The following is a 16,394-nucleotide window of genomic DNA, read 5'->3' as shown; positions in this document are numbered from 1 at the left end:
TATTTACTTCTTTATTCCTTTCATGGCTCACCGTACACAACACGTGCCCTTGCCAAGTGTGGAATCGTGATCGGAGTTGTCGATCGCTCGACATATTGACATGCCAAGTTAGCTCGACACGTAGCTAAAAAATCGCACCCAAGAGAACTGTTATCTTTGAAACGAGAAAAAGAAATGTTTAACATGCTCAGAATAAGTTAACTTGTCTGCGATTAAAAGCAATATTTAAAAAAAAAAAAAAATCAAGGAAAAGTGGTTCCGAGTCTTGAAAATAAAAATATAGTAAATTGGTCGGGCCTCTCGGTGTAACAATGCCGCAGCAGCAAAAGACAAAAAAAAACTGCGAAAAAAATGCGGATCTGACATTTATTGACAGGATTATCTCGAGGCAGTGACGGCGAGTAATGAAAGGCATATCCTGAAGGTAATCTACTTTCCGCGAAACGGTAAGTACTATGTAAACTATACCCGCCGCTCACTTCCTTATTGTCAAATGACCGATAGTTTCACAATAATGATATCGATAAGCCGTTTGCAGAGATTTCATTCGTCCTTGCGTCATACCGAGGAATAATTGCGGATCCGTCTTAATTGCGAGGAACGTTTATCGAAACGGTCATGAACACTGAACACTGCAAGGGGTCATAAAACTGCAACATATGTGTGCTAATTTAGGTATAATTAATTTGCAATATGAGTTCTCTACGTGAGACATTTTTTCTGAATTCGAATTATGAACGATTACCGCTTTTTGTGAAATGATAATTTCCTAGTCTATCATAAAAGACACGAAGTGAGCATAGAATGGTTACACGCGTATTCCATTGTAGGTATATTTCTTAAAGTACATACAAAACGTGTTTAAACTTTTAGATCTCTGCTTTTAGCAAGTAATCTTATCGCTAATAAATGATATTCGGATGATAACAGTTTTAGCGGAAATCCATCGTCTCGGCTGATTTATTTTTTCGTTCCGGCGATTTTGGAATGATGAGTCGCTGCTGAGATCAGCCATTCCTCTACTTTATTTGCATTTCTCTTCAGCCATTTTATGTTGTTCGAAACAGTCTCCAAAGCTTGAGCTCTGTATGACACTCCGGCTCCTGCTTCCGGATACTTTGCAAAGAATGCTTTCATCTCGTCCCGTCTCAGCTCGGTTGAGAATGTTTTCGTAATAGCTGGAATCAGCTGACCCAAGTATCGATCGTTCAGGGTGTACCTGTTGACAAGTTTTTCCCAGTTTTCGCGAAGCCAATCCCAAACTAACGGTGTGCCAATGGGATTGGATGATATGACTTGCAAGCATCCAAAGAAATCTTGAGCTCGAACGTAAGTCTCGTCGAAGGCGATGTTTATAAACCTGAAGAAAAAGAAGAGCGTCAATATTTGTTTAAAATCACGGTTGAATTGAAATGATTTAATTTGTACCTGTTTAAGACCCAGGCTGAGCGGATTCCAGCCAACCCACGCATTAATTTCAGCTTCTCGTTCGAGTCCTTTTCGTTGACGAACCTCTGGAACATGATCTCCCATGCGAACTCGTCACCCACGTAGTTCATTCCTGAACAAATGACGTATCATAATTAAAGTTACCGATGAAAATACATTTTCAACGAGAACGAAACTTGCCATAATAGTAAACCAAGGCCCGTATGTCAGGAGGAGGTCGTACATCACTGGAGTGGTGTATCCAGGAACTAAACATTTTCTGCACTTCATTAAGACAGTTCTGATGTCCTGCCAGGCAAGCCAGATTCAGAATAACCGTTCGTAATGACCTACGGGAAATTATGGAATAAATACATTTTTTTTTTTTAAGATTATACGTATCCCTATACTCACAAAGTCGTGAAGCTATCATTGGCTCCGACAGTCCACAAAACTTTGTGGTACGCAACGTCCACAGTTCTCCTCATGTATTCCTGTAAAGTGGTATGTGGTAAAGTGTTAGGGTAATTCCTGTTAGGGGTAAGCCGAAGGGTAGATTAACGTGTCTGAAAAAAATTCTTACTCGGAACATAGGAGACACATTGGTAGAGAAAAGGAGCTTATCCATGAATATTAATTTCGTAGCCGCAACACTCCAAGGGACGGGATGATTCTCACGAGGTAAGTAACTCGTAATATCCATCGCAATCGTGTAGTCCAATTCTCCAGCCTCGGCCAAGCTGAACGCATCTTCCAGCAGACTCGTTCTATCTGATGCAGTCAATGTCTGAAAGAAAAAGGAAAAATGAATTATGTATCGAGAATTTGTTGGAACGAATTTGTGTCCCTGATGATGCAATTTACCTCATGACACTTTTGAAGAACTCCCTTCAGCTTCTGCCACTCGGAGACCTCGTAGTTGACTCGATAGTAGCCAACCTGGTCCTTGTTGAACTTGATCCACTCCACCGGACCAGAAGTGTTGACGACCACTGAACATTAAAAATGAGGAAAAAATGACATACCGCAGAGTGCCAACGAGACTTGCAATAAATAAAAATTAAAAGTTACAATTATCGTCGTTTCTGTCGAACCACAATAGTGTCGGTGTCGGGTTTTTATTCGTGATGTAAGTGATGGGTATGGTCCACTTGTAACTGAAAAAATGTTGCTTTTCTTGCGACATTTCTGATCACGCTCCTTTATGAACTGCGAGGCTCAATTTAAATACGTTCCAGATTTAAATATTTAGGTCTCACCCAAATTGCGATTCGGTAGGGTCGAACTTTAATTCTGAATCTGCCAAGAATCGCTTCTGTTTTAGAACATATGAGTTGCCGTTTTTGACGACCTCCACCACCGGGAAACCCATCTGCCTGGTCCACGTGTCCATGATATTGGTGACGTTCAGTTTGCTACCTACTGCGTCTTGCAGGATGTTGAAGAGGTCTTCCGTTTTCGCATTGGCATATTCGTATTTCTTCAGATATGCTGTAATTCCAGCATTGAAGACATCCGAACCGACGAAATTGTTCAGCATCCGAAGGACAGCGGAACCCTAAGATTATTTACAATTTTATATATTTATTCAAAAATTTTAGAATATTTTTATTTAAGTACCTTCGAGTACGAAATGACATCAAAAATCGCAGTAATCTCATCGGGATTGCTGACAGTCTGCACTATTGGATGCGAGCTGAGCTTCGAGTCTGTCACGAAAACGGTGTAAAGGTTGTCAACCAAGAAATCCTCCATCTGAAGTGAATTTCAAGGAAATCATTTACACACTTCACAAATCTAAAGTTTTGAATATGTAAATATGAAGCGACTAACGAAACCCCACTCGGGTAGTATCGCATCTGCGCATTTGTACTGCATATACGTTGCGAAGCCTTCGTTTAGCCACAGATCGTTCCACCATTCCATCGTCACTAAAAAATAGAAAAGATTTCAATTGTACAAATGGAAATCGAATATAAGATTTCAAGTAACTTTACCTAAATTTCCGAACCACATATGCGCGAACTCGTGGGCGATGACGGTGACAATGCCCTTTTTATTGTTTGTAGAGGTCGCACTTTCGCTGTAAAGAAGTCTTGCTTCTCTGTAAGTGACGAGTCCCCAATTCTCCATAGCTCCAGAGACGAAATCTGGAATTGCTGCCATATCTAAAATCAAGAAGCTTTGTGAAATTAAATCTATTGGCGTTTTCAGTTTAATTCTGAGGTAAATATTTCTTGTACCAAGTTTGGGGAGAGGATAGTCAATCTGAAAGAGATTGATGTAAAATTCAATGGCTTTTACCCCGATGTCCACGGCAAATCTTCCCTTTTCTTTTTGAGCCTTCGTGGCGTACACGCTCACGGGGAGTGCCTCTCCCTTCAATCTCTTAGCCATTGACGTGACAGCCACGAAATCGCTCACTATAAAGCAAGCTAGATACGTCGACATTGGAACGCTTTTGGCAAACGTTACGGTCGTGAGACCCGGCGATGGCTGATCGTTCAAAGAACTCTAAAACATGATTTTCGCTAGTTCAGAATGCACCTTTAGTTCAACTAAGTTCTGTTGACAAATGAATGTAAGAGACAAAAGAAAATGATTGCATGATGTTACTAAACAAGTAATTCATAAGTAATTATATGGTTGTACCTCCACATGCATATTCGATAGTGCCGTGTAACTGTAACCACTGGGATGAACAAGTTTGACAGAAAACTCCGCCTTAAATCCAGGCTCGTCAAAGCATGGAAAACCTCTTCTGGCATATGTGGGTTCAAATTTCGAAGTGGCGATAAGTCTAGATAAAAAAATAAATTAAGAAAGAAAAGGTTAGAGTATTGCGTGTAGAATGCAATAAATGTAGAACTTTAAATTATGATTTGATTTACCTTTTCTTTCCATCCTCATCCTTGTACGAGCTCGAGTAAAATCCAACAATTTTGTTCGGTTGCAGAGCTCCATCAAATTCAAGAGACAGCTTGTAGAGGCCATCCGTGATATCATTTTCAGTCGCAATGACGAAGACCTCTAACTTCTCTATGTTGTAGGTAGTTTTTATGGGAATGTCGTAATTGATCTCTCGGTCGATGGTGGTCAGCTTGGTGGAAGTTATATTGAGATCCTTTTGATGCAGGGCAATATAGCTCCTCTTGTCGACGACGTCGATCGAAATGGTGACCTTACCTTGGAAAGTTCCCTTTTCGAGATCTGGATGCAAATATAAATCGTAATGCACTGGTTTCACTTCTTGTGGCAGTCGGAACGTGAGATCTGCTGGTGGCTCTCTGTTCGTCATGATGGCCGATGCTTCCGAACTGTACGGATCTGCAAAAAATGTAATAGTTAATTTGAATTTTAGAATGTCGATCTTTCCATTAATTCAAGGAACACTCGGAAATCCATCCAACTTGTACTTTGCATCTCCAACTGCGATGAAATAAAATTCAGAAATAAAGAGATAAGTCCAACCTCTTTTGTCCTCAATGCGCATCAACAGGTTTCAAATGATTAGATTAAATGTCACCGCCCCACAATTATATATAATTATATCGAGGATGAAACATATAATATTCGCCTCTCCACGTACCCAAATAATCCAATTCCTTCTCAACTCGTTCAAATTCGACTTTTTTTCAATCAATATTCTAGTGAATAGAACAATATTACAAATTGATTCCTAGTACCGGTATACTTGAACTTAAAATTAAAGTGCAATGCGCAAAAGCGCATGTGCAGAAAAACGCTTGAAAGTACTAAGAACAAAGCAATAAAAAATGACGAGCTTTTCGCCGGAATGTAGTTGCAAGTTGGATGTCGGTTTATGCTCTTATCTTTGAATTATTTCTGCTATTTTACCTGTGTGCTCGCCGGTGGAACTCTTATCTCGCTGGAGTAAAACCACGAAGGCTCCCAGACAGGAGCAGACCAAACTGAGGATAATACAAAGTCCGCAAACGAAACACAATATCCCCGGTCGAATATCTCGGTGTCGGTACATCTTGACAGAATTTCTGTCGCGGTCCACCAGATTGTGCGCTGTTCGCTTCACGTCATTTTCTTTCATGCTTGCAACTTAGACCATATATATCTAGACCTCGCATTGGACCTCCCACTCTCAGATTTTCAGTAAGCAGAATGGCTTTAACTGTGTGGGTGAATCGTCGGGACACGTGGTACATTCGTTTACCCCTTCCACTGGAAGACGGTCTATATAAACTATGGTCTATATAACTATATGGTCTAAAATCTGATTGGGTCCGAGTGCCGTCGGCACACGTGGTATATGTAGTATTCGAGTTTACCCCTTCCACCGCTACGCGAGGTATTATGGTCTAAGGCTTGCAGCAGTGCCTCCTGCGCATGCGCCTGCCGGGCGAGCGCCCTTTTCAAAATGGCTAACAAGCGCGACAAGAGAAGAAACCTGTAAACAAAGGATTCAGAAAAGCGCTGGATACTCGTGTACACTGATATCAATACCCGCGAGGATGTCTTTTTAAGCATTGCCAGAAATTGCCAAGAATCCTCAGGAATTTTTCCAATTATTGTAAATCAAGGTTTCCGAAAGATGAGGGGTACTAACTCACCTTTGTTAACGTGCAGGCGTGTAAATGTAAATCAAACGTGAGTATGGAAAAGGCGGTAAAAATGTTAATTCCGAGACTTCCTTTTCAATTACAGCTGACATGTTCGTGATCGTTGAAACGTGACAGGGAAAATTAGTTTCCGCTTCTGGGAGCTATTGACAAGACTCAAGTCTTTTCAAGAGGACTATGAAAGGTGCGATTCCTGAGTTCTTTATGCACCAGGCATTTCTTTAGATTTTAAATTTTTTTAGTATATCCTGCGCACACGTGGATGCGAGAGAGATAACGACGACTCGTCTTGAAATAACGCGGATGATAACCAGGATTTTGCAAGTGTTATAAGACTTATCAAATCTTCCGTTAATTATAAGAGATTAGTAATCAATCTTTGCGAGGGGTCAAATAGCACGCCCGAGTAAATATTCGAGTTTAAGGTGAGCCAACCCCGAACACTATTTAGAATAATCAAGTAATGAAAATGTTTTAAATTTCGGTTTTGATATCTTCAAGGACAAAACACAGCGTGCAGCACGACTTACACGAAATCAGCTGGATTCCATGAAACGGCCAAATTATGACCGACACGTTGGCCAATCCTTCGGTACACTTTGCTGTCACGTTTCCAGCTCTACATATATAAGAGCCGTAGTGTCCTTCGCAGGAAACTCTCTACTTCTTGGCCTAGAATTTCCGAACTAAGTAGAATTCGATTGCACTGTCAAATAATCCCCTCGATGACAGCGATTAAATCCTGACTATGAGGGCACGAATAGCAAACTAGGGTTCACCTTATCACTTGAAATGTTGATATCCATTATAAATTTTGATGTAAGTCTTTCGATGACGACGTAAGAATCTGATGACAACCTATTCAGTTAGACTTGCAGCCTGGATTACACTGTCAAGTGAGTCCTGCTATGACGACTCACGCATTTGGCCAGGTCGGGGAAAAAATCAGATAAGAATTCACCTTTCTCACTTGCAACATTGATTTTCACTATAGACCTTGATGTAGGTTTCTCGATGATGGGGTGAGAATCCTATGACGACCTATTCCACTTGCAACTTGGATTTCCCAGTCAAGTGAGCCCTGCGATGACGACTCAGCATCTGACCAAGACAGAAGAAAAGGCCACCGTGGATTCACCTTTTCCACTTATTGTCAGAACTGCGCCGGAACCGAGTTTCGAGACCGATGATGTGGCTCTTCGAGACCACGAACTTTGTTCCCAATTGACTGCCCCGGACCTGCATTTGAGTGCATTGGATAATTGAGGCAAATTAGCAACATGTACGTGCCGTCATTAAATTAGCCGCCCTCTCCAAAGGCAACTGTTTTCCGCGATGGGTCTCGTATCATTAAGAGCATCCTTGATACGAGGGATTGATATCTCTATACTTTATCCGATCTCTTTCTTTCGTATCGTAACTTTCCACAATTCAGCGCTGTACAGATTTTGCTCGTCAAGAAAGATATAATTATCAGGAATGACCAATGATGCAAGATACCAATCCAATGCACCTACTCTGTTTTCACTCCGATTCCATTTTTAATTTCAGCGTACCCAATGTGGACGACCTCGGAGTCGATTTTTGAAATTTCGGGGGCGTTACTATTGCCAGCCGCGTGAAACGTTTCATCACGGAAACACGTCAGCTGATGCATTATACATTGAGCGTACCTTGTCAAGGGACGTTTCCACCTGTATGCAGTACACGGAGCGCAATTCTGCGGCGAAATCACAGGAGGATTTCGCAATTAGGCCCGACGCTAACATTGCGTTTACCCGCGAGACAAGTGAAGGTGGATGAGAGCTCGTCGTGACGGAATTACAATTAGCCGGGCAGTGTTTTACCGTATTTGCAGTGCAATCGGTAGTACACTTACCCCGACGGTAGTTTTTCCTCGCAGGATCGGTTTGTCCGAAGCGAATAACGCAAGACAAGTCGGCAAATTCCGAGAGAGCGTGAAGTCGAGACACTCCGAGAAAGTTGGGCGAATGTTTAAGGGAGCTGCAAAACCTATCTCGATATGCCCAATCATAGATGAAAATAACCACGTGAATTTGTCCTCCCTAAAACGGCAACCCATAGTACACCGAGGAAATCTCATAGAGTTAAATACCCAGCCACGGTTCGGAAACGATACTTTATTAATAAATACCATGGAAATGTATATACTGTCAGAAAGCGCAGTGTATACAGGTCAGAGAGATCCTTTGAGCTCTCAGATTCGCAGGTTAAATAGCGAGCTTAAATATAGGCTTAAATCGATTTCTTAAAGTACCTAATGCCTTTCGAAGCCTGGCTAGCGACTCCCGGAAACAGGAAGTACCGTAGCCAAATGATAGCATAGTATCGTATCGGATAATCAGCCTGACTTCTTTCCTAGAGAACGATCCCCCGGGAGAGACTAAAAATCACGGTAAAAATTCGAGACGGATTTCGGAGGCGACGGTTTATCATCCCACAGGTGACAAATTATCGGCACCTTCGAGACCCGCCGCGATGGACGTAAAAGTCCCTTTGACATTAAAGCTTTATAAATAATGTCCGAGAACAGCCTCTAGTCGATCTTGTTTACAATTTGGGCGTCTTTTATGTCTTCCACAGTCATGTCGGTGTCGTCCCACCCCCAAACGGCGCCCTCGTAGGTGTGACCCTCCACCTGCTCCCTGGTGATCCTGGTCCCATCACCTGTCCTGGCTGAGCGTTTGTTCACCATCTCCACCGGCACGGTTTTCATCTCGTATGCCAGTCCGCATCTTGCGCAAATGTCAATGAAGAGGGTCGTTAAGTTGCCCTTGTAATCGCCCAACTCGGCCGCCTTGTAATCCCACGGGAAGACGTGGTGGTAATTATGCCAGCCCTCGCCAACGGCTCCGATTGCGATCTTCAGGTTGTCCGTAGGGCTGATCGAGCTGTAAGGTATTGTTAAAATTATTAGTGTTAGGAAAAGAAAATCATTAACGTACTTATGTCACCTAGATTAAGTCATTATGAAATTGTACAAATCACTTACTTATCGTACGGCTTGGTGCCCCAGATGTGTGCAGCCGAATTGACGAGCCACGTCAAATTCAGGGACAAGGTGTATCTGAATATGTTGGCATACCAAGAGTTCAGTCCAGTCTCACCCCAGAAGTAGCAGGGAATCCATGTGGGTATGAGGAAGCAGAACAGCGGCATAAGGATGATGTACAGCCTGAGAATGTAGATAATTTAAAGAAAGAGGTAAATTAGTGACGTCCATTTCCTGCACAGATTGCTTATTGCTTCTCAACTGCGATTTGGACGTACCTTCTTTGCCAGACTACAACAGGGTCCTGGTCCATATCACTCATGTCGATCGTTGCCCCCTTTTTTATCACGTCAGGGTGTTTGCGTACCAAAAGCCATCCCATATGGGAGAAGAAGAAACCTCTCTGGGCGTTGTGTGGGTCAGCATCGGTGTCCGTGAATTTGTGGTGCACTCGGTGATCCCTTACCCACTCGTAAATATGATTCTGTGTTCGAAAGGTATTACAAATTGGAATTAATATTACATAACGACGAGGCTAATATATTTAGTAACTCTTAACGCAAGCAGTAATTTTCTTTTTTCTTTTAACTAACCTGGAATGCGACAGTTTGCAGGATCATCAAGAAAACCCTCAATGGCCACCTAGCCTTGTACGATTTGTGCGCCCATAATCTGTGTGCTCCAGCTGTGACGCCCATGGCAGCAATAATAGCGAGGATATAGGCTGGAGGAAAGATTACATCTAATTATTGTAATTTTTCTGAACGTCTCTAAGGGCCTAAATTATTCAAGGATTTTACGGTAATTACTTTCGCATCTATTATATTTTTCTATAATTTGTATAATCAGAGTGAAGTACTTTTTATACGGATGTAAAGGCAACACTTACACCACAAGAAAGTAAGGAATTTGGCCGAGGTGAAGAATAGGTAGAATCCGAAGAGAGCTCCAAGGTGGAGGTAGACGAAAGCGATCACGTTTCTCCAGACAATGTTCCATTTATATTTCGGCTCTTGACTTGAACTAGACGATGACTTAGTTGACACCGCAGGTGCTTTCTGGATGGCATCTTGTTGGGACGCTTCCAGGAAGAGCGTCGCCGAATTTCCAAAAAGATTGGGTGCCATCTTTCAGGACGATCTGGAAAATTGCGTATAAATAATCAAATATTACTCGCAAACTGAACTCGGCATCTAGTGATAATAATCATTCTACCATGGAAATCATGCATGACTTCACGTTTGTAAAATGTTGTAGGTTAATTTAAATCATGCAAGAACTTCAATTTGAAAGATAGAACGGATTAGCATTTCCAACGTCACAAGGTGTTCAAGAGAAATAATTCATTTCTGTCAGATATTCAAACGAAGAGACATATGATGCATAAGGTATTTAAAGCACTTATTATCAATATTTATTGCCCTCATTTTCATATTTCTATGTTTCCATGGCTCGCATGAGCATGAAAAAATTTTCTCAATCCAGAAACCGAAGGAATAATGAGGTGCATGGCCAGAAAAACCCTCATAGAGGTGAGTATTCAGCAGCGAACAAGTGGTGGCCATCATCCACTATACTCGGACATTTGCAATGAATTACCATTGCGACAAACTCTACAATTACACTTTTTCGCCCCCTCTGAATAATGGAACAGGCCGGAAAAAAAAATTGTTGACTCGAACAGTCGCTCAAAAAAAAATCCTTTGGCCTGCGCTGAAAGATCAAGACGAGTGGTTTGCATGACTAAAGAATCTATTATCTCTTCTTCCTACGAATGATAATGAAACCCCAGCAATTCTATTAACCCTAATTACACGCGTGCCTAGACTTTCTGAAGAGGATTTAAACAGGCGTAAGTTCCCTTATTTACTAGAAATATCATTAAATGTTTTCCTACCAAATTAACGTTCTTTTAGAAAGGATATTTAATTCTTTTTGATTTTCGAGCAGAAAGAGTCATCATTTTTCTTCGAGCCAACGTTTCAACATTGGAGGTAAATCAAAAGGAATGAGAACCAGGTTCATAGTCAGTCAGGTGAAATAATTAGACATTAAATTAAATATTGTTAATAACTAAAAATTGCAGTTGGTCAGCTGCAAACCGGGAAACGTCATCATGGTCCATGCAGAAATCGAAGAAATGAGATGGACCCGGGCGTATCGCAGTTCATAGAAATCTTAGAGCTCTCATCAATCACCCATGGAAAGAGAAATGGCATTGTCAGATATTCTCCTCGCAGATGTTCCACGTAGACGTCCTCTCGACCGCTTTTAAGGATCTCGACGTCGTGAAAGCTATCCCATTGTGCTGATCGTTAAACCCGAAGGTGCACCGCGAGTCGTAAAGTCGACGCCATCTCCCATCGTCGCCATTCGTCTTATAATAACTATTTTCCCGGCTTTCCAGTGGTTTCTAACATTTTTTACGATACGATAAAAATTACGATAGAACGAATTGATCCCGATCCGGAGCAGATCTCCGTCCCACACCTATCACCGACCTCGATACCTTGAACTGCACGCTTAGAAAATCCACCGAGAAGAGCCAAATTGCGAATACGAGTACATGCCTATTAAAAATTAAAAATTAAATATTAAACACAATAATATTTCCGGAAAGATGTAATATACTTTCAATGGGTCGAATAAATTTCAGGTTTGACAGCTTCCTCAGGATTTAACGATTTTTGATAAGTTCCGAATTTTAAGTATAATCTTTCGATAGCGATTAAATCCACGAAGAAATTGTACGTTGAGAATTGGGCCATTGAAATCGAAGTATCCGAACCGGTCGAATACATCTCGGGGTTAAGAGAACTTGTATGTTTCTGGTCCACTTTCGTCCGGGTCATCTGGAGGTATTTCGAGAGCACAGGAAAAAAAAAGAAAAAACCTTAACGGTACCCGATTCACAGTTTCGGAGCAAGATCGTTTCTCGACCCGGTCTTCTCTGACGGCGAGTTCTACTTTCTTCGAAGTCTCCGAAGCGATCAATAACAGTATTTACGCCGACGCTTCCTCAGGGTATTTTCTGTTAATAAACCTGGACCGAGAATTTACAGCCTATCGTTTCCGGTCGTCTCAAAAGTCATTGCACCTGCAAGAGTGCAAGTGCAAATACTCGCGAATTTAATTGCGAATTTACTGAAGGGTTACGCTAGCTCTTATAGATATATGCCCAGATAGTGATAATAATCTAAAAATCTACGTATTAATATTCGAAATTGATATCAACTTGTAGGTAAGAAAAATATGAAAACCGACGCAACCTGAGAAGTAAAAGATATGAAAATTGGGTTTTATATGTTTAATGCTCTGGGTACCTTCTTTCACAATTAGCGATTTTTTAAATTAATCTCTCGCTCTAATTACCGGTCTCCACGGTGGAGGTTGTACAGGTGGGCCAGAGAAAGAACCGCTTTAATAAAAGTATTCCTTTTCCTTGTTCGTTTAGGAACGGTACCTGATGTGGAGGCGACTGCACCGCAAGGCGAGGAGAAAGACTCGAGGCGTAAACGAGTTCGGAGGAAAGGAGGCCAATGGCGAGTTTGAGGTCACTGCCAACCATCTCCGTGAAGCAGAAGTCCAATCGGGAATATATCTTCTCTAGACAAGATGATTCGGACTTTCTCCACCCCTAACAGCGAGCCGTCAAAATGATCCATCGACTCGAAAAATCGAGCTAACGAAGGTCCACCGTTATCTTAATGTGAGCTCCTCAATGATCAGCTGGTCCCAGCTGGAACACTATACTTGCGACCCCAACTTGGCGTTACAGTGGTTTATTACTGTCATTACAGCGAAGTAAGTTAACCCTGATTGAGTGTCCGAGTAGTTGGAAAGTGGAGAGAAATTAAACGCTCGACGACGTTTCACATTTAACTCGCCTGTGGGTCGATATTAAATAAAATCCTACAAGAATTGTCATAAATGTTGAAGCCGACGTTGATAGTCTTAATGAAGCGGCTGTGAGGCATTTTGGAATTTCAGGAATGCGGGAGAGAAAAAAGAAATTAAAAATTAAATTAATCCTGACGTTCTTAGGCGTGTTTCTTTCTCACGAAAGAAGCTCGGAGGAAGAGCAAAGTATTTGGGACATCCGGAAACCGAGTCGTTATCGAGAAGGGAAGTGCCTTTTCTCTTTTGAGAAAACATTGCCGAGAAAGAGGACTTTGGATCTTGCGAGAAATTTGTCTAACTCAAAGGCGGTGCCTTGAATGGGGTAACTAAAAGGCGTCTCCTTCGTTTGTCTTTTGTCTACAGACTCAGGCGTGAAGCGGATATTGCAGCGGTTGGTCCAGGGACACGTTTGGATACTCTTTGGGTACTTAAAAAAACCAAATCCGGAAAATAGCACATGCTGGGATGTAATAACCATACTTCGAGGATGGAAACTGGGACCGATAAATTTCTTAAGGAAATGGAGATTTTACAACTTCTAAAAGACGTTACGGAGAGGACAAAAAGCTATAAACCACCAGCAGGTAAGGAAAATGATGACGCTAATATGGATGGAAATATTTCATAAAAATTAAACGGGTTCATGAGTTCGTATAAACGCGCTGCGTTAATGGCCAGCTAAAGAGGTAAGTAGATTAGGGCGAAAAATATTAACCTTACAGTTTAGTGGAATATCCTTTCACGATCGAACAAATATTCTGGGTATGGAGAGCAATTTCAGTGCACTCGGAAAATTCTTTCAGAAATTCTGGGGATTATTACGAGAGAATGGCGATGGATATCTCCTACCGAACTGATAACGTAACATGATAACATAAACCCTGTACGATCCATTTGAAGGATTACGTACTACCTGATCGACTTTTAGAGGAAAACGAGAAAGTGTGTCAAGAGAGAGATGCTGTGCAGCTAGTTACATGCCCCGTTTGTTGATCTCGGCCTCGACATTGCAAAGTTAACAGGGAGCCTGATTGTCACCTGAACATGACTTCGTGCAATATCAAACGACAAAACGTTTAAAACAACGTGTACAATTTTTCGACAGGATTTCCAATATTTTATAATAATTTAACGGAGGCCTAATAACGTTGCAACGTGAGGAATAAAACTGGACGTGGTGAGAAAATATTGATAACGTTCTTATGCTTCTGTTTTTGACTCCGTCAGCTCTTCCTGAACAATTGCGAAATGTTTAATCAGGAAGAGAGAGGAGAGGGGAGGGGGGGGGGGAGACTATTTCCATAATTTCACCTTGAAGCAGAGAAAAAAAGGGGTAACATTAAGCTTCTGCGAAAAGGCGACGTCAAGTGTAATTTATCCGCTCTTCCTGTCGTCAAGATAATTTCCAAAGGTTGCAGAAATTAGAGGCAAGAAACCGAACGCAAGTTGTGATAAGAATGTGCACCTGTCCGAGGGTGCTCACGAGGGTACCGAGCTATAGTCATTAAGACTATTCCCATTATTTATATCGCATTATCGTTAAGACATTTAACGAGTGCACTAAAATTCGGATAGAGTAATTAACCCAGGGATAAAAGCTGAGATGCGATGAAATAAAATGCGACTTACTCTCCTTATCGTCAGACTCGCTGATGTTCAGATCGAAGAATTAAGCCTGCTCGATCACTTCTCGAATGTACTTGCCCGATTGCGAGTTCATACCGAAATGACGAGATGACAGAGCGCATGTCCTACTTATAAGCATCGTGCCTCCCGTAAAAGCGCATCGAAATCGCCGAGCCCCACCACATCGAGCCCATGAAAAATATTTCAAACCCTCCGATTTCTACTTATCAACCACTGTCCTCTTCTCTGTATGTCATTACCCTCCTTCCTTAACTTTACGCCCGTCCGTTTAGATCGAAAACATGATAAGAAAATGTGGATGCCACCTCGAAGTGTCACCACTCCGAAATCGAGAAATCGGTGCACCTCTTCGTCCTCTTCGGGAAGGCGCATACAAGGAGATGTTGATAACGCCACTCAACTTTATCGAAATAAATATGAAATGAAAATTGATTCGGAGGAAGCGATGCTCGGGTGGTTGCTTCAGAAGGGGTAAGTAAGAATGGGTCTCGCAAATTGCTACTCACTATTCTCGCTGTTCGGCTAGTCTACCAGGTGAGTGATAGTCTGGGGCTTTGTTCACAGCTACTGGTCAAAGGTACTCGTCCGATGGCGAGTTCACACCGAAATACCGAGACGCAAGAGCGTTTGTCCCACTTATGAGCTTCGCACCGGACGAAACCCCACCACTTAGGGAGGCGAAAAGGGATCGTCCAAACTCCTACTCCTTCTTTGCTGACCAGCTATTCGGCCTTAAGTGATTATCCCGTTTCCGAGCTATCAGCTGCCGTTTCGAGGAGACCCCGCGAGCGGAAACGTACGTGCACCTCGACACGAAGATGACACCCTACAGCGAGATCGCGATGCTGCGAGTGGCATACCTAGGAAGACGAGAGATCGGTATACTTTCCCACCTCAGGGGAAAACGCGACGTGCTATGGGCCGAGCACGCCACGAGAAAGGCTGAAATTCTGCGCAATTAGAGCTGCACGTCATTAGGCTAAATAGCGAAGACTTTTTTCAGGCGGCGATCCAAGAGAAGCAAAAAAAGGGCCAAACATTTTTTGAGATTATGAAATTATCTGTAACGTATGGAGGCTATTTAGAAACCGCGTATATTGTCAGAGTAAACTTTTGTTTTTTTAACAATGGGTCGGAAATAAAATTTGCCAAGGGTACGAAGATACGGAAATCGGGCGAAGTACCTCCGGAAGCGTTTTCGGAAATTCGGAAATTAATTGCCATACGCGTGGGCGGTTTAGGGTAGGGTTGATTATGCAGGGTTTACCCTGAAATTTAGTTATCTTTCAAATTCTGTTATCTTTTTGAGGGAGGAAGCAAGGAAGCGCCAAGAATGGAAAAGAATTGAATCGGAAAGTGGAGCAAACATTTCACATCGTTCTCGTCACATGTATTGATGCATAATGCAATGTCTTGCAAATAATAGGCGGACGTTGCAATAAATGATTGGAGTCCGAAACTTGAAAAAAAAAAGTGCAGAAGGAAAATCAAAACGACACGTTGCTCATTTTAGATATCAAGAATACTTTATCTGAACTACGTCACTGATGTGAAATTAGCATTTAGAGTTGTTATTATTTTAACTATTCATTGCATTTTTATTTAGCTATTCATTGGAAATATTATTAGAGTGTGCATTCAAATACATAATAATGCAGTTATGTAAAAATAAATTAAATTATTAAAATGGTGGGTATACTGGATGTATTTAAATCCGTTTGGTCTGCAGAAGAAAGATGTAAAACAAAACAATCTCTTTGTAAAAACGATAGTCGAGTGCTCTAATTAACCAATGACAACTCGATAACGTT

The 16,394-nt window shown here is 41.8% G+C and overlaps 2 protein-coding genes and 2 long non-coding RNA genes across 8 annotated transcripts; 2 read left to right on the top strand and 2 right to left on the bottom strand.

The window, feature by feature from the left end:
- Positions 1–660: 660 nt before the first annotated feature.
- On the bottom strand, positions 661–6,651 carry LOC105697630 (glutamyl aminopeptidase). Of its 2 annotated transcripts, XM_012421115.2 has the most exons (17): positions 6,554–6,651; positions 5,733–5,851; positions 5,287–5,625; positions 4,320–4,755; positions 4,081–4,228; positions 3,672–3,942; positions 3,426–3,596; positions 3,262–3,359; positions 3,049–3,183; positions 2,688–2,986; positions 2,500–2,585; positions 2,293–2,420; positions 2,012–2,215; positions 1,843–1,922; positions 1,630–1,778; positions 1,429–1,561; positions 661–1,360 (listed from the first exon to the last, which is right to left on the bottom strand). In XM_012421115.2, the coding sequence occupies exons 3-17, from the start codon at positions 5,492–5,494 to the stop codon at positions 961–963; spliced, it is 2,946 nt and encodes a 981-aa protein (XP_012276538.1). In that variant the 5' UTR covers positions 5,495–5,625; positions 5,733–5,851; positions 6,554–6,651; the 3' UTR covers positions 661–960. The 2 variants fall into 2 exon arrangements, with proteins under 2 accessions (XP_012276538.1, XP_012276537.1); XM_012421114.2 differs by lacking the exon at positions 6,554–6,651 and adding an exon at positions 6,015–6,107 and having other exon boundaries at positions 5,287–5,851.
- Positions 6,369–8,041, top strand: LOC105697632. Its single transcript, XR_001103858.1, has 4 exons — positions 6,369–6,448; positions 6,525–6,955; positions 7,030–7,305; positions 7,575–8,041. It is a non-coding gene; the product is annotated as an uncharacterized LOC105697632 (long non-coding RNA).
- Positions 8,042–8,148: 107 nt separating this feature from the next.
- On the bottom strand, positions 8,149–15,288 carry LOC105697631 (acyl-CoA Delta(11) desaturase). 2 transcript variants are annotated; one of them, XM_012421118.2, is made up of 6 exons: positions 15,090–15,288; positions 9,926–10,176; positions 9,630–9,760; positions 9,315–9,520; positions 9,037–9,219; positions 8,149–8,935 (listed from the first exon to the last, which is right to left on the bottom strand). In XM_012421118.2, exons 2-6 carry the CDS (start codon positions 10,161–10,163, stop codon positions 8,581–8,583), a joined length of 1,113 nt encoding a protein of 370 aa, XP_012276541.1. In that variant the 5' UTR covers positions 10,164–10,176; positions 15,090–15,288; the 3' UTR covers positions 8,149–8,580. The 2 variants fall into 2 exon arrangements, with proteins under 2 accessions (XP_012276541.1, XP_012276542.1); XM_012421119.1 differs by lacking the exon at positions 15,090–15,288 and adding an exon at positions 14,566–14,657.
- On the top strand, positions 10,106–11,655 carry LOC105697633. Of its 3 annotated transcripts, none has more exons than XR_002762181.1 (5): positions 10,106–10,188; positions 10,294–10,424; positions 10,522–10,568; positions 10,691–10,888; positions 10,987–11,655. It is a non-coding gene; the product is annotated as an uncharacterized LOC105697633 (long non-coding RNA). The 3 variants fall into 3 exon arrangements; XR_001103859.1 differs by having other exon boundaries at positions 10,522–10,888; positions 10,987–11,030; positions 11,123–11,655; XR_002762180.1 differs by having other exon boundaries at positions 10,522–10,888.
- Positions 15,289–16,394: the final 1,106 nt, after the last annotated feature.

Source organism: Orussus abietinus, unplaced genomic scaffold (assembly GCF_000612105.2).
Source record: "Orussus abietinus isolate OABI.00-Male unplaced genomic scaffold, Oabi_2.0 scaffold64, whole genome shotgun sequence".
In the NCBI taxonomy this organism is placed as follows: domain Eukaryota; kingdom Metazoa; phylum Arthropoda; class Insecta; order Hymenoptera; family Orussidae; genus Orussus; species Orussus abietinus.
This window is presented reverse-complemented; position numbering and strand designations above follow the sequence as displayed.